A 24,736-nucleotide genomic window follows, 5' to 3' on the forward strand; every position below is an offset into this window, starting at 1 on the left:
ACTTTATGGACATTTATAAAACTTCATAGTGTTTACCATTTAAATAAAACATAACCCTGATAACTTTTATTATATTAGATGTGTACCCCTATTGTGCTGCCTGTTTTTCTTTTACTGACCTAAAATGTCATAAGGAATAAAAGTGGAAGAATTTCTTCTTTTAAATTTGAACACCAATTTTAAAGTATCCATTTTTCATTATGTGAAAATATCTCACTGCAGTTGTTCCAAAGTAAATAATAAATTAAGTTTTAATGTGTTTAAAAAGTTGCACCCTGTTCACTGGATAAGGACTATACTGTGAGCTGGCATCAGCTACTCTTACCTACTTCTTGAGAGAAGATGAAATTGAGGTGAGAAGGAGGTGTTGCTACATTCCATTTTTCAGAGGAAGCTGGATTTGAGGGAGTATCATGAGTAATGATTTCAGTTTTGACATTTTCATTCATTATGAAATAAGAAAAGTGTTTTGTGCTTTTTACTCTCAAACACACTCTTGCAAATGATTCTTAACACTCATTCAGGACAATTAGAAAGCTATCAGATTTATGTATATCACAAGAGTGACCATACCTATCTGGTAAATCAAATGATTGGATTCTGGGCTTTGAGAGTCCCTCATCAAAAACTATTTATTTTGCTGCATGAAAGCATTTTCTTATTCTTTAAAAAAAAAAAAAAAAAAAAAAAAAGCTACAGGATCCTATTACATAAGATGTAACGCTAGACTTCTCCTTAGTAGTCTGTTTTATCTTTTCTAAATTCTGCTAGGCACTTCTGTCCTTTCTTCTGACCTAGCAATGGACCCTTTAGAATCCAAAAGTAATCCATCCACAGATTAAACACTTTTCTATTTCCTTCCCTTTTCTTCTGCTGAGACAAAGGGACTCCCAGACTTGGGCACGATGGAACTCTAACCTGCTTATGGAGAATGTTTTGTTTTTAAAATCACCATAGCAGGGGTGTCTTAGTTAAGCATCTTCCTTCAGCTCAGGTTATGATCCTGGGGTCCTGGGATTGACCCCACATTTTTCAGTGGGGATCCTGCTTCTCCTTCTGCACACCCTCTACTTGTGTTCTCTCTCTCTCTCTCAAAGAAAGAAATGAAATAAAATAAAACAAAATTACCACAGCCAACTTTTTTTTTTTAATTAAAGAACTAATTATAAGTGCATGTTATATTCCAGGAGGTCTGTATTTGGAGAAGATATGTAGACTGGTTGGTTACTAATAACCAGAAAGTGCTGGGAAAGAAAAGAGTGCCAATAACTCTTCCAGGAAGTTTTTCCTGTTCACTATAACCTGCCTGAATCTTTCCAATAAGAGAAAGGCTTCCATGAGATTCATGTAGAAATTATTTTGACATAGTATATGATAGAAAATGCTTTTGTGGAGAACATGGAATATGGATTTCATAAGATAACATAGCTGATTTTAAAAATTTAATATTCTATGACTTAAGGTCACCAACAGTGATATGACGAATACTCAAAGTCAGGTTTACATGGTACTTAAAGTGATATTTTGACAGTTGAGAAAATAATCTAAAATCAAAATTTTATTGTCTCAGAATTATTTACATTTAACAAATTCTGCACTTAGTTTTTATAAACACTTAAGTACAGAACAAGTTTTTAATCCTGAAATTAATAAGCAATGTATCACTTGACCAAATGTTTATGCTTAGAAGAACAGTTATTTTGCAGTGCTGAGAAATGTGTAAATTCTTGAAAATAGATCCTCAGACATCTTAACATACATGTTCTGTGCTTTGGTTTATTTCTACAAGAAATAGGAAAGCACAAAACTCTGAACAGCACAGCTATAACATTTCGATAATTGAGACCTTAGAGATTATAAATTACCTTCTTAGATTTTTAAAAAATCTTAATAATATGTAAGTTTTGTTACTAAATTATCATTTTTATTATCTGAGTTTTAGTTTTGTTATATGCAACTATGTAATCTGACGGAGCTGTTTAGTCTAATTAGTATCTACCTGTGGGTATAAATGAATGTGAATGTTGGTAAACAAAACATAAAAATTCAACTTCTTTTAAGTCTCTCCTTCATATCATCCAGTGAATTTTTTCAACCAATAAATTCTTAAATAAAATCCTGTGTCTAAGATGTATAAAATATGAACTTGTGTGTTAAGGTGAGTTTTCTGTTAACCATTACATGTAATGTGTCTGTGTCTCTAGATATGTAGATCATAGCTCTAAATGTTAAATCATTCCAGAAATTTGAGTATCCTCTACCAGTTACTAAGTTAGTTGATTTTTTAAAATTTCTTTCCTTTAGCCAAAATATCTTAAGTATTTCAAAACATTAAATAAATAAATATATTTTAGACACTGGATTAAACATTTATGTATGTAATTTCAGTTAGACATATAAAATGAATACATACATGAATAACTTAATTGAAAATAGTTTTCACTATTTAAATATACAGCAGGTTTTTTTAAATTAAGAATTAAAGGGGCACGTGGGTGGTTCAGTGGTTTAAAGCCTCTGCCTTCGGCTCAGGTCATGATCTCAGGGTCCTGGGATCTAGCCCCACATTGGGCTCTCTGCTCAGCAGGAAGCCTGCTTCTTCCTCTCTCTCTGCCTGCCTCTCTGCCTACTTGTGATCTCTGTCAACTAAATAAATAAAATCTTTAAAAAAATAAAAAATAAATAAATTAAGAATTAAAAATACAAGTATGTACAGAAGTTCATAGGTTATACAATTTGGGTCAATTTGGAAGCCATTATAATTTAACTGAAATATATTCCATGTAAGAATGGTGACTTATCATATTTAATTTAAAACTGAAATAAGGAAAATTCTACAGTAGTTTCAACTTAGAACATTTGGATTTGTGATTATTTAGTTATAGTCAACAAAAAAGTGTGCAAGAAGTAATTAATCTTTTTTGGGACAGGATGAATTCTATTAGACATCTGAAAACTATTGTATTTATTAATATGGTATACCTAAACTGGGAATGGAAAAATAAATTTTAAATTTACAAATGATTTTAGTGATTTAAGATAGATATTTATATATCAACAGTAGAATCATTAAGTATGTTCAGGTCTAGTTTTCAAGAAGAGTTAGCTCACGTTACCTATAACAACACTTTCAGTTTTGAAGTAGTTAGGAAATCTCTCTAGTCATGTAAAATTATCTGAAAATTTCTACCTGTTTGTTTTTGGTTATGACATTAGCTGCATTAAGAACTTTAAATAGTGTGTTACAGTGCTACCTAAATTAAATGTTATTTATAATTTTCTTTAGCCCTTATGTATTATAATTTTACTTATCATGAAGGTTGTATCCACATGTGTCATTTAATGTATTTTATTACGACTCAAATCTTGAGGTGTAATATCCTTTAAACAACCTTTGAATAGGTACAAATTAAGTAGGTTTTCTCTTATATTAGCTTTTTTCCTTCCTTCCTTCTTTCCTTCCTTCCTTCCTTCCTTCCAATTTATTCTTTCTAATATTCTCTCTCCCTTACATTCTTTTTATTCCCCCTCTTTGTCTCTCTTGCTGGGTTATTTTCTCTCTTTCCCAACCCCCTCCAGCCTTCCATCCCTTTCTCTCAATTTCTGCCCATGAATAAATAGGATTTATTTTTTCTACTTCTTTTCCATTAATCACTGTTAAATCTTAAAGTCTTACAATTTGTGCTATGGATATATGTCCTAAAACCTTCAGAAAGACTAATTCATTGAGGGGATAGCTCAAATTTGCATATTTTAAATTATTGGAGATGCAAATATTCTACAAATAGCCCTTGAAATTATCTCAATATGAATTGAAATTGGTAAAAATTCCATTCCCAGCTGATTATGTTGTAAAAAATAAAGAGAATTATTTAATCAATGTTAACACTTGATAGTTTATCTTAGAATCCAGAAGGTATTACCACAGTAAATTTTAGGACCTAACTAAAGAAAAAAAATCTTTCTAACCTCTCCTTAACCTGATCTCTTCTGTATTACCATCTAAATGGGTAGAGTTAACATGTAAAGTTACCGCTTTTTTTAACTTTTAAATATAAAGCTGTAGTATTATCTCTTTAATTTATTGTACTTAAAAACTTGATGAAATACATAAAAGTTATAATAGCATCTTGACAGCTTCTCAATTTTTACCTAAGGCAAACAACTTCAGTAAACTTAAATTTAATTGTTCTGCCATAAAGACAGAGATAAGAGAGTGATATCAATGCTGTGTTTTCCAAATACCTTTGGTTTTTTTTTATCTTACATAATATGAGCCAGATAAAGATTTTCTGATAGTAATCCATTCTTCTTTTATGGCTATTAATTAATTTTAAAGCCTAAATTGAAAGAGAAATTGAAACAGCTAAGGAAAACACATATGTTCAAGAGTTCTAGTATTTTATCTGTGCTGATCTGAACTGCAACTGATGTCCTTATGGCTCTGTTGGTAGACTATTATTTTACCTAATTTTTAAAGATAGGTTGATTCAAGTAGACTCAAATTTCATTTTAAGTGTGAATTAATTAAATGTATTTTTAGTTATAATGTAAAGTTTCTTAATTTGTATGTGTTCAAATTCAATTAAGTTATTCTTTATCATTCCATTTTAACTAATGAAAATGCAAAGTAACATATTTATAAGCATTGAATAATATTAAGAGATAGCATCTTAATTATACCATATTTATTTTTATTATATACTTGTACTAAATGGGCACTATGAAATAAATCTCCTAGTTAATATTTTTTTTAATTGCAAGCAATTAAAAATTACTGTCTTAAATAATCTCCATGATTCATGAACTTCTTTAAGAATATTTTATCTCACATCTTACACTGATTTTATGTATAACACTTGTGTTTTAAAGTGACTATTTCTGATCATTTTAATTGCATTTGTTTTCATCATGGCTTATTTTCTTGAAAAAAATGTACGTTATAAATGTATTGTCTTCAGTATCATCCCTTATTTAAAACCCTCAACATAATATCCAGCACTATGTGTAATCCTATGCATGTGTTTCATAGTAAATTAAATGTCATTTTATTTTCTGTACCTCTGTGTCTCCATTGTTGTAATAAAGAAAACTGAGGAAAAGCTTTGTTATATGTGTTTTCTTTATTACTGGTACAAATCTTTTCTGTCCTTGTTGTGTGTTTTCATTCCTAACTTGATCAAATCCAATATCACAGTGTAATAAACATACAATCATTGAGTGACTTCTATTTGGGACAAATAATTAAGATTCATATTGCAAAAATAATTTAGAAACACTACTAAATAGTGTTTCTTTCATAGTAAACTAGTTCCAAAGTCTTCTTATAAACTTCAGTGACAAGTAGGAGACCAAAATAGTCAGATTCTATCTCAATAAAACACAGGAATAAAGTTAATAATTTTAATAATGCAAGCATTGTTAAGTAGTTTCCTTTGCTAGCAAAAGTTTAAAAAGGCAGATGTAAATGCTTAAAGAGATTTTTCAAATCTCTTTGATTAATGTATTACTGTAATTCAGTTTAAGCACCATGCGAATGAAATTGTAGAAAATTCCTAAGTTTTGCTGCTCAACCATAGACAAGGTTTGAAACAAAAATGATTTTTTTCTTAAGTTCTGTTTCTTAATGTGTACTATGCCACATCCTGTGTGGAATATTTCCTTCATTCCTCATAAAATCCCTCTGAAGTATCATTTCTCCCATATTTTAGAGGAGAATAGTGAGGCCTAAATAGATTGAGTAATTTACACAAAAAGTCATAATTAGCATCCAGGTCCAAGGCTCTTAATAAAACATTTTATTTCTCTCTTTTAGTACTGGACCTGGGTTCAAATGATAATTCTTTAATATGGAAATTATTTAATTAGTTTTTATAAAGTAAAAAATTGCTGACTTAGATATGAATGCAGAAGTCTCTTAAATAATTATATCAAGTGCTGCATTGTCAGATAAAAATGAAATAGTATAGAAATTACAAAGGTGAAAAAGTTCATTTTCAAGATTTGCATTATTTTAAGGCACACTCAATCTTTCTTATTCCAGAACAGCCCACCCTCAAATGTATATATTAATCTATATATCTCCCATCAAAACATATTTGTATACATTTCAATTAGTTTTTATGAAGTAAAAAATGTCAATGTAATATCTGTATTTTGTTATAATTTTTAAACTTCTTTCAATTGATTCAATAGTTAAAAAAGTTTTGTACATTGGGAGAGAAAGAAAGTTAAGTTTTCTTTGTTCTTGTTTTTGTTTTTCCTGAAACCCCTTGAAAGTGAGCTGGTATCAAATGGGAAGTATCTAGGAATCGTTGGATATTTGTATAGTGATGTCATGGTGACTTTATGTTACTCTATTACCTATATATTACTTCATTGTTTGGGGTCACTGTGAAAAAGCTAAAGAGATTTGAGTAAATGTATTCTAATATTCTAATCAATGCTGTTATCTTATTATGTCAACAAACTGAGGATCAGAGAAGCCCAATGATGACTAGTCATTGACTCAGCATTCCTTCTATCTTTTTTATCAAATTACACTGAATCGGAGATAGCATAACTCAATCCCTAGTCTACAATTTATATGGTCCTGTGTCTTTGACCTAGTTCCTTTGATTTCTTCTTGATTGCCTCATAAAAAATCAATGTGGCTCAGGAAAGGCCACTAACCAGCCACAGTTCCTTCCAGTAATCATTCAACAAGTCAGCTTGTTATAACCTTTCTCACTTTAATTCCTACACACAGAGCTGCTTTCCCATGATCAGTGTAATAAACTCACATTCAGTTTACAGCCCCAAAAGAATATCAAATTAAATGTAATCACTTTATGATTTTTACACATTTTCTGAAAACATCTTATAAAATTACTTTTTTACATTGTTCATAGAAAGATCATTTTCTAATAATATGAAGTAATATTTTTACATACTGGCTAATAAAAACATAACTAGATGGTTTTATACCAGCATCCGTCCCTTTCATTTTAAGAAATCAAAATAAACAGCTTGGAATCAGAATTTTCATCGTGGCTATATGCTTCCTTCTCTACTGATTTCTCATTTATTATTACAAGGAAAAATAATTAAAATATTTAAAAATTCATATTATAATAAATATAGATTTTTTTTTCCTGCTTAGGTAAGGTTAACAAAAGTAAAAATCAGTTCTTCAAACTAGCGTTTCTATTTGAGAAATGCATGAACAACTTTCAATTTGCTATTGTTCCTATATAATTTCACAGAGGCTAAACTGGATGTATATGTTACATGGAGGGTTAAATGCAAAACTCTGATGTTCTTCAAAAATGATAAGAAAAATATTCTCTTTGCAGTGCTTATTGGTAGAAAACAGAAAAAAATATTGTGGCGTTTTTCTATGCTAGCCAGAGACTTACTGTTCCATCAGATGGCTCAGACATGAAGGAAAGTTTATTTAAGGGAATAGAAATATTTCTCTACAGCAGAGTCTGGTCTAATTCATTGGTGGGTCCCCTCCTACTAAACCACAAAGCTAAAAATGTTTACAACTTTCCTGTGTGTCAGTCATCACTGAGGATGCCATTTCTTTTTTTTTTTTTTAATTATTAAAGGGCATGAAAGATTGCTTATCGAATTTACAGACATTCCCAGTCAACCCAGGCAACATAACCATTTACTGGAAGATTTTAAAGATACAATTCTGTATTTTTTTCTCATTCTTAGATAGACTTTACCTTTTAGAGAAGTTTCAGGTTCACACCAAAATTGAGAGGAATGTCCAGAGTTCCTATATAATGCCTGCCCCAATACATGTATAGCCCCCCCCATAATCAACATGGGAAGTGGTACATTTGTTACAATCGGTCAACCTACATTGACACCACTGACATCATTTTTACCCAGAGTCCAAAGTTGGTATTAGGACTTATTCTTGATGTTTTACATTATATGGGTTTTGATGAAGGCATAATGAAATCTATCCACCATCATAGCATTTTACAAAATAGCTTCACTGCCCTAAAAATCCTCTGTGTTCTGCCTATTCATCCGTCCTTCTCTCCTAACTCCTGGCAACCACTGGTCTTTTCTACAGTCTCTAAAGCTTCTTTTCCATCATGTCTATAGTTGGAATCATATACTATATAGCTTTTTCACATTGGTTTTTTTCACTTAATAATGTGCATTGAAGGTTCTTTCATGTTTTTCATGATGTGATGACTCATTTCTTTTTTTTTTAAGATTTTATTTATTTATTTGAGAGAGAGAGAGAAAGAGAGAGCATGAGAGGAGAGAGGTTGGCGGGAGAAGCAGACTCCCTGCTGAGCAGGGAGCCTGATGTGGGACTCGATCCCAGGACTCCAGGATCATGACCTGAGCTGAAGGCAGTTGCTTAACCAACTGAGCCACCCAGGCACCCCTCATTTTTTTTTTGCACTGAATAATATTCCATTGTCTGGATGTACCATAGTTTATCCATTTGCCCAGGGAAGGATACCTTAGATGCATTTTTTAAATATATTGAAAATTTGCACGTCTATTTTAGAGTTGAAGTATATAATACAATATACTATTTAGATGCACTATATAATAATATACATTATAAGTGGTCTTATGTGTTTAGATATTTAATTTTAATAATGTAACTTCTTAAAATCTATAACCCTAATGCAGAAATTGAAGTCTCTAAGACCCAATGCAGTGTATGTCTAAAACTGGAAATTTTTTAAAACCTAATGTTATAAATTCTTTGGAAAATAATACCATCCATATATTCACATTTTTCATTTATTGTCTTACATATTTATAAAATTCAAAGGTATGTAGACTTAATAATTTCATAATAGATTAAACAGTTTGGAGTTTCAACAATTTAAAAATATAAATTGTAATTTAATCCTATATGGGTGTGATTCAATTTTGTAATACAGTGTTTAAGAAAAAAGGTATTTTTGGGGTTCCTGTGTGGTTAAGTCAGGAGAGCATCTTGATTTCGTCTCAGGGTCTTGAGGTCAGGCCTCTTGTGGGACTCTGAGCTCAGTAGGGAATGTGCTTGTCTTACTTTCTCTGTCCCCACCCAACGCACCCACTCTTTCTCTCAAATTAATAAAATCTTAAAAAAAAAAAGAACAAGAAAAGAAAGATATTTCTATTTGTGCAAAGAATTCTATTTTCTATTTATGGAATAGCCTTTTAATATTAACAGAAAAAAAAGAATTTTGCCAGTTAAAGGTTAAACCAAGGGACTAAAGTTAAATTATTCAATTCTTTAACACTAGCTGATGTCTATTTTGGTCATATTCATTCCAGTCTAAGAAGGTTTTTTTCCTATAAGCCAATAAAAACCTTCATTATCTTACAATAAATACCTAAATCACTTTGACCAAGGAAAACTGGACACATATAATAAAATTTAAACTGCATATGGAAAAAGTATGGAGTTAGTGAATAAATAAGAATAAATTTCAAAAGTAGCAGTTTGAATAAATATGACATATAAAATATTTTGCATCTCTTTCATTTTTTTGTGAAAGGGTCAGTGGTTTCTATGCAGGTACACTTAGCGATTTGAAATGTCAGTGTAGTTAAGGGCATAGGTATTCTGTTGTGCAAGGACTTTAGGTATTTCACGAGCTCTCATGGTTTATCATTGCACCAGATTTGTGAAACACAAATATTCATTTCTAAAGTTTTCAGTTATTTGAAACATTTATCAAAAAAGTGCTGTTATCTATTAGTGTTTAGCCAACTTTTTAAAAAAAAAATTAACACATTTTATTTCATTCTTTTTCTTATGTTAAATATATTATTTTAACTTTTTCTGAGAGTGTAACAGGTTTTCATCAACACTCCCATGGAACAATAATAACTTTATATTTTTGAGTGTTTCTTTTTATAGGGAATTGTTCCCTAAAGATAAATACTAAAACCTTAAGGGGGATTTTGTAGATTAAAAATAAACAAACAAATGGTGTGAAGGTGATAAGCCACTTGCAATGATATTCCACTTAAAAGTATACAGAATAATTATACATAATTGTAAATATATATTATGTGAATGATAATATTATTTTTTATTATTTTTAAATATATTAATTTTTAAAATATATTAATGGACACTCATTATCGAATGTTGAGTCAATCACTAATCACATGTTCTAGGATGAGTCTATTTTCTCACTGCTTCAAACATTAAGCAGCGATGGACAAGCCTGGTTGCATTATGGAAATGGGCATGGAATAGGAGAGAGGGAAAGCTGACCAGACATTCTAAGCCATAGCCCAGGCCTCCTCTAGCTCCCTCCCTGCAACAGGACCTACTTTCCTATGTATCTCTAAGAACTCTCTGCCATCTTTTGGGAAAAGATCATACTTGTGAGGTTTTGGTGGTGGTGGTGGTGGTGGTGGTTGTCAATTTTGTTTTGGGTGATTTATTTATCTACTCGGTTGCAGGGTCCATTCTTATGAACTTCATCACTTTTATCACTTAACTCCAACCTGCACCCATCATACTCAACATCTCACCTCTAATATTTGTTTATCTATGCTAATGTCAAAACATACCATTTATTTTCATACATTTCCATGTTTGTTCACAGCATGTTCTGACTGAAATAGACTCCTTTCATCACCTGGAAAGCTTCTCATACTTCAATACTTTTCAAACATTGTCTTCTCTATCATGTCTTACTTGACCACTAACTACTTAATTTATAGGCTTTTCCCACCTATCTGCTCAGGCCACACTAATTTTTACCACGAGTTAAGCAAACAGTTGCATGGCATTTCAGTTTCTAAGTTACATGTCTTATTCATCTCTCCCAATTCATATGAGTCCCCAGAGTAGAGAATCGTTTGTCTTTTTCATATTTTATCTTCACAACCGCTTGATAATTTTTTTTAATAAAATTGTGCTAGAATAAAGGATGGTCATGTATTTTTGCCCAATTTAGCCTTGGGCAAAAATATTTCTATAATATCAAAGGACTAGAAAATATTTTGAAAAGATAGTTAATTTATAATTTTGCCTTTGTAAACAAACTTATATAGGAAAAGACATTCTTAGGAAAATGTATAGAGTTTTATAATTATAAATACCATTCATATAATATACATGTTTACAATTCCCTTCCCATTACCAAACCAAATATCATCAATTAGCTAATTGTCTTGCCCCAAATCAAATAGTAAACATAAATAAATAAATAGATAAATAAATAAAATAAATAAATAAATAAATAAAAGTCTGCCCTCTTAACCCACCTTCTCCCAAACAATACTTCCTAGTAGGGAGAAGGATTTGAAGGGAAATTTTGGATTATCATTTACTTAATATATATGTCATATATATACATATATATATATATATATATATATACACATAATAATAGTTATACGTGTAAAGAACATTTTAACATGAGAATCAAAAGGACTAAAAAAAATGGAGACACAGTGCTAAGAAATAGGTAATGTAAAATACAACTTCACTCTCCTCCAAAGAAATTTGGTAGTAAGCAAGAAACCATCTACATCAATATTGCTTAACTGAGTATACCTAGAAAAAACACAATCACCTTATTAAAATGTATTGAAAATAGCTTGAGGATTTAAAACAGATAGATGTAACCACAGTATGCCTTGTTATTATATTTGAATAATACTGCAAAATTATTGATGAATTTTACTTACAATATTTAAAATCTGAAAATTTCAGGGGCACCTGGGTAGCACAGTAGGTTAAATGTCCAACTCTTGTCTTTGGCTCAGGTCATGATCACAGGGCTGTGAGACTGAACTCTGAACTGGGCTCTAAGCTCAGCATGGAATCTGCATGAGTTTCTCTATCTCCCCCTCTATTCCTCTCCCCTCCCACCACATGCTCTGTCCCTCCTGCTCTCTCTAAAATAAATAAATAAATCTTTTTTTTTTAATCTGAAAATATCCCTTTTAAATTAATGTGTGGATCCACAAATAGTATTATCAAGGATTATCAAGTATTAATCTCTGACATGAACTTTCATAATTTGTTTTTAAATTATTGAGAGAGCTCCCATAAACTCAATACATGCCCCTTTAATGCACAGCAAATTACGTGTAGGTGATCCTAAAAAATAAAAATATGTCAGACTGGTCACAATACACTTACAAATAGTGTAATTTCATGCAGTTATATACTTCTCTCATAACTATAACTTTTCATTTTTATATATATTTTTCAAGATTTTGAATTTTAAAATCACAAGTTTCGTTTCCCAAAATGCAATCCCTTCTAAAAAACTCTGCAGTTTTCTTTTCCCTGGTAACAATGCTCTTTCACAGCCACACAAGATATTACTAGTATTGCATACTGTTTTTCTTTACATTGTTCGTTGAAAACCGCATGCCTGAGGGACGCCTGGGTGGCTCAGTCATTAAGCATCTGCCTTTGGCTCTGGTCATTATACCAGGGTCCTAGGATTTAGCTCCACATCAGGATCCCTGCTCAGCAGGAAGCCTGCTTCTCTCTCTCCCACATCCCAGTCTTGTATTCCCTCTCTTGCTGTCTCTTTCTGTAAAATAAACAGAATCTTAAAGAAAGAAAGAAAGAAAGAAAGAGAGAAAGAAAGAGAGAAAGAAGGTGCATGCTTGAAAATTCATGTTGTACCCGCAGATTTCATTCAGCTAGTTCACTAAGCAGTTAAAAATCTGAATAATATGAACTCAAGTGAACTTAAAAAGTTGCTAATAAGTGCATTTTGTCAGGAGTCTGAATAATGTAAATGATTTCATTATCTCATGAATACTAGATGCTGTCTAAAAGGGAACCAAGATATGACAGAGAAAAGGTTAGAACACAAAAGAGGTACAGTCTTTATTTTAGGGAGGAGGTTTTGATTCACTTAGAAATAATCTGTTGAAAGTTTCAATCTTATTTTTTATTTCAGTGAAGACAAATGTGTCTAAAATGCACAAAATAACCATAACAACAAAAGAAACAATAATGATAACAGCAACAACAACAACAACAAAATCTGATGATGAGGTAAAGAAGGCAAGTGAATTACGGAAGGGAATTTAAAAAAAAAAAAAAAAGAATATATTTTTATCCCAAACCAGGCAAAAGTCAATTTCATCTGTCAGTGACAATAAGAGAATTTTTAATAATTCTTTTGCTTTCATTTATTTTAACATTACTCTTACAAAGATGAAGACAGATTTTCATTTGGCATACAGTAGTATGGGAATGACCAGAAAGATAACTTGCTATATGAATAACAATTAAAAAAGGAATGATATTTAGCCATGTTGAGTTCTAGTCACAGTGAAATGCACATCTAAAACCAGAAGAATGAAAATGATCTAAAACCTTAGACCTTAATAACGATAATTTATCAAAAACAATAATAAAAATTCACTTGTAAAATGTAAATATGAATTTACAATTATTTTTATGCATCATAGTTCATAAATGTTAGCAAAATTGAAACGTTTAAGTTTCTAAAATCAAGGAACGTTTTGGGTAAAAGTGTAAAAGTTCTATTTTTTTTAAAAAGAAAGTACTATAAACAAAAAACAAAAATAGGAAGTTACTATAAACAAAGTGAGCATAAAGTAGTAAGTATAAAACATGAAATAATAATGCATTTGTACAGCGCTTTGGAATTCCCAAACTGTTTTCATAATATGATTCTCAAAGAATATTTTAGCTAGGATACATGAGAATTATTATTAATTACCCACATTTTATCAATAATGTAACAGAATAAAATTGTAATCATGATTTAGTTATATCTAATGCAGTGAGTGAACCACAAAATATGAACAATACATTGCTTTGCATTGTTTCTATCAAAGTACAAATATGTCATAAAATATTACCTGTTATAATTTATATGAAAAACATGTATCTTAGGAGGGTACACTCCATTTTTTTCTGGGTGTATGCAGAAACAATAATAAAAGTACCTTAGAGGGTACAAAGAATATAAAATCCAATTACAGTGGCTCTTGAATTTGCTGTTTGATTTTTAAATTTCTTAAATTAATGGAAAATGGTATTTTTAACCCTCCTTGCTGAGGCAATTTGTAACGATGTCCTCCTTCTTTCTAATTAATACAGTTAAAGGGGTATTAACCAGACACTGGAAACCTTAGAAGTCCAAACCTTTATTTCAAACAGAGCAATTAAATATGAATCAAAATGGAATGGATCCATCAATTCAGGAATGAACACCAGGCACCATAAATATAGGAGGCCCATGGTCATGACACAGAAAAGAAATGTGGTATTTGGAGAAATGGAAATAGTGTGAGATATTGTGTTCAGACTGAAATATCTATGGTTTTAACACTTCCTTTTAACAGTGAATTTTATAATATAAATAAATCAAACCTTACTTTTTAAATTTGTGATTACATCTACCAAGCTGACCTGAAAGTCATGTTTTTTTCAAATATATACATTTATGTATTTATTTATTTATTTATTTCTATGTTTTTACTATGTTATGTTATTCACTATATAGTACATCATTAGTTTTTGAAGTAGTGTTCCATGATTCATTGTGTATAACACTCAGTGCTCCATGCAATATGTGCCCTCCTTAATACTCACCACCAGGCTCACACACCCCTTCCCATCTCCCCTCTAAAACCCTCAGTTTGTTTCCCAGATTTCATGGCCTCTCATGGTTCATCTCCCCCCTCTGACTTCCTCCCCTTCATTTTTCCCTTCCTACTCCTAATGTTTGGAATGATTTTTTTCTAAATGACTAAAGTACATAAATATCACATTTGCACATGCCTGATTCCCCATTTAGTTTAGATGAAAGAAGACTATCAAGTCCAAAGACAAATCTCACATGATTTAGGTTCTGTTTAGCAAGTCAGTGTTCCCAGTAGGGATTAGAAAGCCTTATAATTGCATAATAAGACATTTCTCTTGAAATTGCAAAACTTACTAAAACTTGTTAAACTTATTAAAACTTGTATAACTTTAAAAAAAAATTAAAAAAAATTATTTTGTTGAACCAGTTTAGACCCTTCCTTGTCTCATTCCTATACTTTCGCTCTCTCGGCTACACCTTTTTTTTTTTTTTTTTAAGATTTTATTTATTTATTTGACAGACAGAGATCACAAGTAGGCAGAGAGGCAGGCAGAGAGAGAGAGGGAAGCAGGCTCCGTGCTAAGTAGAGAGCCCCATGGACTCAATCCCAGGATCCTGAGATCATGACCTGAGCAAAAGGCAGAGGCTTAACCCACTGAGCTGCCCAGGCACCCCTCTGCTACACCTTTTTATTCTTTGTTAATTTGGGGGATCCTAGGAGAAAATCACAAAACATAAATTTAATTTACCAATTTAAGATAATTCCCAAGTCTGTAAGTGATAGGTATTTTTTGAAAACAGCTCATCTAACAACACAGTGACAAACCGTGTGAAATCCTTAAGGATGGTAGGTGGTTTTTAAATTAGTGTGATATCTTTTTTTTTTTTTAAGGATGTATTACCCTAGCGTGTGCCTTCTATAATGCAAGATTAGCATTATCCTGGTGAAAGCCCTTACTATTCACTGTATGCCCTTGATAATATAAAAGTCTTACTCTTTTGTTCTTTGGTTGTGTTGTTTGGAAATTAATGAATGAAATTAAATTTTAGGAACTTGCACTTTTTAAGAAAAAAAAAAAAGACTTAAAAGAATGTATAAACCTAAAGATTTAGGTTAATTTTTATTATTTCGATTTTAGCACATAACAGGAAGCCCATTTAGTTCTACACGAATTAGGCTGGTACTCAATAAAAGTTTGTGAAGCATAAATGGTTTAATAGTCTTTCTTTTTTTTTTTTAAACTATGCAGCCACAAAGTCTTTAGATAATCCAGATGTCTGATTTTAAAGTAGCTGGCTATCATGGCTTAGATGGAGCCCAGCTCAAAAAACTACTTGCTTCACCTCTTTTCAGATAAGACATATATATGTTAACAAATATGTGAATAGATTTACACCCAGATTTTCCATAGATCCAGTTGATGTCTGAAAGTGTGTTACTCTGAGCAGGATGAAAGAAGTACGTGTAAGCAGGAGAAAAGTATACCTACTGTGATTTTGGAGGGTATAGTACCTAGAAATGTTATGAGAAACACCAAAAGGTTTTTGAATGTCTTCTTGTCTTTAATACACTGTTTACTTACTGATATTTAGGAATATCTCTTACAGAAATAACTACCACTATTCTGGGAGGAAAAATGAAATCTCCATTTTTAGGACCTATTAGATTAAAAACGAATTTTTTTTCTTCGTGTTTTTATTACTTTTCCAAGTCTGAAAGTCATTGTTAATCTACTTGGAGATGATTATATGTACACATTGGAAAAATAAATAAATAAAATGCTAAACTATTTAAGGAGCCAAAAAAGCAAGGCTGCTTTTATGAATATAGCATACAGATTTTTGAAAAACTAGTATTATCAAATGTAATAAATTTCATGGAAAATTAATTCAGTGTTTTAGTTGTGAGTTAATTTCTATAGCAGAAACATGAAGATATGCATGTGACAAATTTAGAATGAAGTTCTTTTTTCTTTTTTAATGCTTTGATTTTATGTATTTATTTCACTTAGGATATGATTGCTTAAATGTTGGAGACTTGTATTAGTTCAGCTTGCCAATTTCTAAATTTCATGGGCTAGAAGATCAGGTGGGAGGGGAATTATACAAATTCAGTCAGCCTGATTCTCCTATTTGCTTTCAATAATAAAATATATACCAAAAAATAGATGTTTAAACTTTATAATTCTTATTTTTCATTAAATTCTAATATAAAATCCCCTTTTTCAAAGAACAATACAAAACGATCACTAAAAAGAGAGCTAATAGCAAGAATACATAAATAAATGACTTATATTGTTGTACATCATTTAAATAGTTCTTCCTCCTCTAACAGTGTGGGGGAAAAATGGACATTTTCTGTAAGAAAACTACACATTTTATTTACTATGTTATTCCTCTCTTGATTATTTGATGATCTACAAAATACATCTAACACAGGTATAAACAATATAAACCTGAAGTCAAATAGTCTTAATTTATACTCTCTGGACCTCAGTTTCCTTATCTGTAAAGTAGAGCTGATAACATTGTTTTCTTGTGTAATGGAATTGTAAACATTATCATAACATATCATATATTGTAAAGCATATGTGTAAATATTCTGGAAAGCTAAAAAAGAAAAGTTGAACTTAAAATCCTTTAAATGATTGCTATGTTCAGTTTCAATTATTTCAAATATTAAAACTGTAATTAACTTAAAAAGAAAGTATTTTCTGTATGTTACTGAAAAATAAATCATTGCTAGTCCCCCCCAAAAACCTAGTGATATAATTTTACATGTAGTCATGATTTTGTTTGTGAAAAAGCTAACGACAAGTAAGTTCATTTCCCCACCAGAGTAAATAGGTGGCAGAAAAAATAAAAATAAAATAAAAACATTAGAAAATTTGGCTTTCATTGTTATTATAGCCTAACTTCATGAGCTGTTAGAAAATATTACCATTTAAGTACATTCTTAAACCAATTTTAAAAAAGCCATAACTTTCAAAAGAAAATTACAAATCTATTACATAAGCCTATTTGCTATACATTCTATCCTCTGCAATGACAAGAAATACTTGATTTTCCATAAAAATACCTTCAAGTTACCTTCAACATTTATAATCATGAGTTAAAAAGGTATAATTTTGTTTCCCTAGAAAAAAATGTAATAGCTATTTTAGTATCAGTATTCTTTTACCATAAGGTGTTTTACAAATATGTTTCTAAGAGCTTTTCTAAAGATGGAGATGAAACAGATCAATATACCGGTTTAATGCTAAAAGGTCATAAATAAAATATTTATCATTTAAAAGCTAACTAGCTAAGCCTAAGTAAAAATTACTGTATTTCCAAGAGACTAATCAATGGTTAATAAGAGAAAGTGTCCCACATTAGAGTGCTGATGAAAGAAATATGTTTGTAGACTAGTTTAACTTTAGATGGTCTTTTTTTTCCACCAAAACCTCGTTTCCCTAGAATTTTACACTAGCAAAATAATAGTAGCAGCAATAACAACAACAACAACAATAATAATATGGCCAATACTTGTTAGATTTTTACTCTGTGCTGGGCAATAAGTGCTAGAGGTATTAGGTACATTATTTATATTCACAGCAGTCTTTCAAAAAACCCCATGATCTAGTTTGTGATTGTTGTTGTTTCTGTAATTTTCCTCATTTTAATAAAGTGGCATCTCAGTCTTAGAGAAGTTAGCAGCCTCACCCAAGGACATCAGGTTTAGGGCATTCAAGTAGAAATCCATTCTCTTCATCCTTAAAAAAAAGTAAATAAAGGGGTGACTGGGCAGCTCAGGTTTTAATCCCAGGGTCCTGAATTCAAGCCCTGCACTGGGCTCTATGTTGGGTGTGGAGCCTGAATTGAAAGAAAGAAAGAAAGAAAGAAAGAAAGAAAGAAAGAAAAAAGAAAGAAAGAAAGAGAAAGAAAGAAAGAAAGAAAGAAAGGAAGGAAGGAAGGAAGGAAGGAAGGAAGAAAGAAAAGAAAGAAAGAAAGAAAGAAAGAAAGAAAGAAAGAAAGAAAGAAAGAAAGAAAAGAAAATAAGAAAGCAAATGAAGATCTAATAATGGGCCAGGGAGATCATCATTGATCTGTGGGATTTATTGCCTAGAACCATTCTGCATGTGAGAGGAACCTAAGTGAAGGAGCAGGGAAGTGAGTAGTTTAAAGCAGAGGGTCATTCAGTAAATATGTCCAGAGGGTGTAGTCACAATCAGATTTGTAAATTCAACTCTTTTCTGAGCTTTGGTTTTTGAATCATGTGCAATATATAAAAATGAATTCCTGTGGATTTTGAAAAAATTTTTAGCTTTGCATGCAATCAAAGAAATTTCATAGGTGAATTGTCCTTATTATATTGTAATGGTACATTCAGGTAAGAATCATTTTTATTTAAAAGTGGATAATGGAATAAAATGTATAAAATGATTGTTTTAATTATTAAAAGCCTGGTTTGCTTAATGTATTATTTTTATAGCATGAGACACTAGTTTTTTTTTTTTCAATCTTACCTATATATATATCTTTGAAAATTGATAAATAACATTTAGACTCTCACTCTCCATTTGTATATTGGAACTTTGCAGAAAACAACAACAACAACAATTCCCATGGTTGGAAAATACTTTTGTCTCCAGTCTTCCCTCAAAGTGGGTTCATGTGATAAGAGAACAGTGCTATGGAAACTAGTAATTTCTCTAGATCTTAGCTGGGCAATATTCCTAAATATTATAGCTGGACTAATATATCTTAGCTGGGCAATATTCCTAAATAGTATGATAATGTATGATGGGGAATGGAGATTTTGAGAATGGCAGGAAAAAACTAATTTTCCTCCAACACAATTACATGTTTGTTTCCTGTTTTTCTTTATCAGAAATAAAAGAATTATAATCAAAAGTATATTTGCTTGGGCATGAAAGTTTTAAGTGTGTTGATAAGATCCTTAAGGAATTCTCACCTGCAACTTCACGGAGATGCTACAGAAGCACCTCCATGTTCCAGCACAGGTCAACCACAAGGTCGCCTTGGGAAAGTGCCAGGAACCATGTCACAGATATAATGATTCTTTTTTTTTTTTAAATAAAACATGTATTTCCTGGGAATAAAAATAAAACAAATATAGATGTGAGGTTCAGTCATTTGGTAGAAAAATCAACTAAGATTCAGACAGGTGTGTCATCATTCAGCACCAGCTTGTTGACTTGAAATAAAAAGTTATACTGATTCCTTCAGATCACAATCTTTTCATTATTCAAATGTTACACTGAATTCTAAAAATATAACTTAGAAAAACTTTGTTTTGCATATGTATTTTATCAGAAGTGATTTTTTCCAAATGAAGTCTACATCTCTCCCTGTCACTTGTATTACACACATTTTACATACTTAATATGCTATTATGATGCTAAGTAATAAATGTATTTTATCATTAAAAAATGATTATAATTTTATAATGTTATGTAAGCAAAATCTAACTCAATTGGGTTAAGAATCATTTTGAATAGGGGCACCTGGGTGGCTCAGTGGGTTAAACATCTACCTTGAGCTCAAGGCATGATTCCAGAATCCTGGAATGGAGCCTCATGTGGGGCTTCCCACTAGGCAGGAACCCTGCTTTTCCCTTTCCCTCTGCCTGCCCCTCCCCCTGCTTGGGTGTACTCTTACTCTCTGTCAAATAAATAATTTTTTTTAAAGGTGTCATTCTCTAAAATTGTCTTATAAGAATTCTTTTTCTTCCCTCTAGATAACACAGTATCACCAGTTTAACCTCTTTCCATGGTGCTTATTTTTGTGCCAACACAGCTGTGGCTGTGTAGTCTACACTTACCTTCAACTATAGTTATAAAACACTTCATTCATTTTCACTACCACTGTCCTTTATGCCATTTCTACTGTGTCAGTCAGCATATTCCATCCTACTCCCAGTCATCCCTTTCATGGATAATTTCTGTATTACTTGCAGGAGTTCTTGCAACTACCTGTCAAGGAAAAATGACTCCCATCATCCCCTATCTTCCCATGATACGCTTCAGAAAGGTCATAAGCATCATAGTTCTGTAAAAGTTTGCCTCTCTTCTAATATGATTTATGAAAATACTAACTGAAAAAAATGCAAGTAAACCATTTGTTCTAAAGTGATGATTTTCAAAATATTTCAAAATATAGAGATTTTTAAAATGTGTTCTCTGTCAAAACAAAGTGCTTAGAGCGCACATAGTTTGCAAGTTTAAGACTTAAAGCTAAGATAATTCCATATAGAACATTTACTTAATCTTCTCTTACAGGAGTTTTGACTATATTTTCCTTTTAACAATGTGATGATCCATTAGTGGTTGTGACTTTCTGATAGAGTACAATTGGGGATGTGATAATATTCATTATTTTCCCTTCAGGGAATCAAGAAGGATATTGGAAAGAGAGCTACTTCAGAATTTTTCTTTTTTTTTTTTTCTTTTTCTAAATGAAGTCTAAAAACATATTGCAAATCATTCACATGTCAGTTGCTTAAAATACTGTTTCAAAGCCAGAGAATGGTTCCCAACAATTATGAAATTAAAATGGGCCAGTGATTATCACTTTTTCCCCATCTCTTTCATTAAGATTTATTTTCAAAATAACTGTCTATTTTTTTTCTCATTTGGAGCTTAGTAAAATTATTTTCTTTTATTTTTTAAGATACCCTTTTTAATGGTCTTGGGCTTGGAGCAGTCATTGGCCTGGGCGTGGCGGCTCTCTTGCTAATCCTTGTGGTAACGGACGTCAGCTGCTTCTTTATTAGACAATGTGGATTATTGATGTGCATCACGAGGAGAATGTGCGGGAAGAAAAGTGGCTCTAGTGGGAAAAGTAAAGAACTCGAAGAAGGCAAAGCCGCATACCTGTAAGTAGCATTCGCAGCGCGTTACATTAAACGAGTGCCATAGTCAAGCTTGCATACTTCCTTCGCGGACTTTTTTTCTGAGCAGAGTAAAGAGCTTGGCTCTAAGACCCTTGGACACTGTACTGTCTGCTTGCTGAGTTTAAGTCTATATGACCTTAAATATAACATGTTAGAGAGCCAAATGCTTTTGAAAACAGACTATTAAGAAATAAATCTAAAAATGGGATCCACACCAAAAAAATAATTACTGTTATGATTTAAATAGAATTAGAAAAAAAAATAGAAATACAGACAGTGGTACAAATGTATGTATGATTTCTCCTACCATTTTTCAGTTTATACTGAATAAAAGAAGGACACCAGCAGTAATCTGAGTTAAAAACGGGTAAATTGAGTAAAAATGTAAATTATGGCAATTCCTTCAAGTGCAGGAGATCACTACATAGAAGTTTCAAGGTTGTATAGAGATGTTGTATGAGCTATGCAATACATTAGTATGGATTCTGTACTTAATCTTCCAAATTTTGATCAAAAGCTGACTATATGTTAGAATTTCGCACTCTCTGTGGCATCTCATTCAATTAGAATATGAATTCCAAAAAAATACATAGAGCTGAATTCTATAGAAAAGTCCTTTCTCGGGACGCCTGGGTGGCTCAGTTGGTTAAGCAGCTGCCTTCGGCTCAGGTCATGATCCCAGCGTCCTGGGATCGAGTCCCACATCGGGCTCCTTGCTCGTCAGGGAGCCTGCTTCTCCCTCTGCCTCTGCCTGCCATTCTGTCTGCCTGTGCTCGCTCTCTCTCCCTCTCTCTCTCTGACAAATAAATAAATAAAATCTTTAAAAAAAAAAAAAAGTAAAAAAAAAATAAAAGAAAAAGTCCTTTCTCATGTAAAAGGGCAACTAGGAGGTTTAAATACTTTTGTTTTGTTTGGTGGTGTTTTGCTAGATTTTAATCTAATCTCAAAAGTACAATAGCCTCAATGAAAAAAAAAAGAAGGCACAGGAGAGCATGCGCACTCACACGTAATATAAACACACAATGTATATGTGTATGTGTGTTTGTATACATATACATATGTGTGTATATTAAACCTATAACCAAAAATTAACTATTCTTAAGAATTAAGAACATTTCCTCTACTTTTTAAATACTATACTCTTTCTGTAACATGTCTAAAACATACAAAAGAGTTAAAAGAATTTTATCGTCAACAACCATTTATCAACTACTTGGATTCTATAAAAATATTTCATTATATTTCTCTTTTCCCATATTTATCTGTCCCTCAATCCATTATTTTACTTTTCGCATTTCAAAGGTATCCATACACTTAACCCCTACACAGTTCAAAATTTGTTAATGTTTTCTTTAGGTAAAACTTGCATAGAGTAAAATGCATAAAATATTCTGTTTGATGAGTTTTGACAAATGTTCATATCTGTATAACCTAAGCCTTACCAAAATTCAGAAACTTAGCATCATCCTTAAAATTTCTCTAATGTTTCTACCCAGACAACTCATATTCCTCCCCCTGTACCAGGGAAATATTATCCTGATTTTTTTCATCATAAATAACTTTTAGCTTTATAGAACTTGATAGAAATTGATTGTTGTAATGTTTACTCTTTTTGTGTCTAAATTCTTTCATTCAGTCATGTTTTAAGATTCAATCATGGTGTTCTGTTTATCAGTAAGTCATTTATTTTTATTGTTGAGTCATTTCTATTTGTTTTTCTGTACATACATTTAGGCATGTGGAACCTCGTGCCTTAATTTCTAGGCTTAGCAGTATAGGAGAATCTATTCTTTACAAGCTGCATTGGTTTTTTTGTTTGTTTGTTTGTTTTGTTTATATCTCTAAGCCTATTTCAATCCTACTACACAATTTGTCCATGACTACTTCTTATGGATTCTTTATAAGGGATATTTTCACTTCATGGGATGCTAAATTAGGTAACATACATTTTCATTTCAAAAAAACATTAGATTCATTTCACAATCAACATGCCACCTACTTACTTTTTGGACACAGAACATGACAAAGAACAAACAGAAATCAGGCTCTACTTCACACTTGAACGGAATAGTAATGGGTGCCATAGCAAATAGAGTGGGATCAATTCATAATCCAGTATCTCCTACTTTCCTCATTAGAACAAAGTCTGCTTTTTAATTACCTGCCATGCTTTTACATTGTTTTATTAACTAAATAAATATATACCAAACTCAATATTAGTTTCTTTTTCACAAATTGAGGAAAAAAAATATATATGTATATATTGATATATTGATTTTATTTATTTGAGAGAGAGAGAGCTGGAAGAGGGCAGAGGGTGAGGGAGAGAGAAAGAATCCCAAGGAGACTCCACACTGAGCACAGGGCTCCATCCAGACCTTGATCTTACAACCTGAGATCATGACCCAATCCAAAACCAAAAGTCAGACACTTACTGACTAAATGACCAGGGCATTCCCAATAAGTGTTTAAGGATTACTTTAGCTACTTTTGAAAAATGAATTACTGGAAGGTTGATAGGTGTAGAGGAAAGATTTAGAATCAGAGAGTGAATGGGAGGATCTTGAAATACTCCAGGTAAAAAATTATTTCTTTTGGACCAAAGTAGTAGTACTGTGGCCATATACAAATGTATGGAGTCTAGAGATAGCTGAGGTAGAGTCAACTACTGTTGATTGATTTGACTTTGGGGTGAAAGAAAGAGAAATCATGTTTTTCTCTTAATTAACTGGAGGGATATTGGTGACTATGTGCAAAATAATGAGGTATATTCAAGTTCTGCCATTTATTTTTATTTCACTCTATTAATTGGTAATTTATCCATCAACACTTTGGTTTGTAGGTCCTGCTGGGTTTAATTAACCTTAAAGACTTGGGAAGATGAAAGCATGGAGTTCATTCTGTGTTTGTTATCCATCATAACTTTTTACATCATCATTTCCCCTGCTTTGGGAAAATACTTTTCAACTCTTTTTCAAAAATTCATTGTTTGAATTAGGAAAATATTGTACATATTTTTTTCAAAAATATTATATAAAATCACAATGGGAAATAGAATATAGCTGATTTGATGGATTGATCTCTACTGGCCTCTAAACATGATCGGAAGTATGCTTAGACTAGTACTTTCATGTTATCACAATTACAAGACTATGCAGATTTATTATATAATATGTTAATTACCCAGTTAGAATACTTTTGTTTAAAGAATATCAAGTTCCAGAAAAGAGAAATTAAAGTCAGTGGCATACAGAATGTCTTTCAGGTAAAGTTC

The 24,736-nt window shown here is 31.6% G+C and overlaps 1 protein-coding gene across 2 annotated transcripts in view; it reads left to right on the forward strand.

Moving 5' to 3' along the window:
- Positions 1 to 24,736, forward strand: part of LOC111149636 (neural cell adhesion molecule 2) — a 514,271-nt gene that overhangs the window by 479,491 nt on the left and 10,044 nt on the right. For both annotated transcript variants that reach the window (XM_022506828.1, XM_022506836.1), the window contains one exon: positions 21,240 to 21,444. In XM_022506828.1, coding sequence (XP_022362536.1) covers positions 21,240 to 21,444 — 205 coding nt within the window. The remainder of the gene's footprint in view (positions 1 to 21,239; positions 21,445 to 24,736) is intronic.

The sequence above is a fragment of the Enhydra lutris genome, unplaced genomic scaffold, assembly GCF_002288905.1.
Source record: "Enhydra lutris kenyoni isolate GAN:26980312 unplaced genomic scaffold, ASM228890v2 scaffoldscaffold2, whole genome shotgun sequence".
Taxonomy (NCBI): Eukaryota; Metazoa; Chordata; class Mammalia; order Carnivora; family Mustelidae; genus Enhydra; species Enhydra lutris.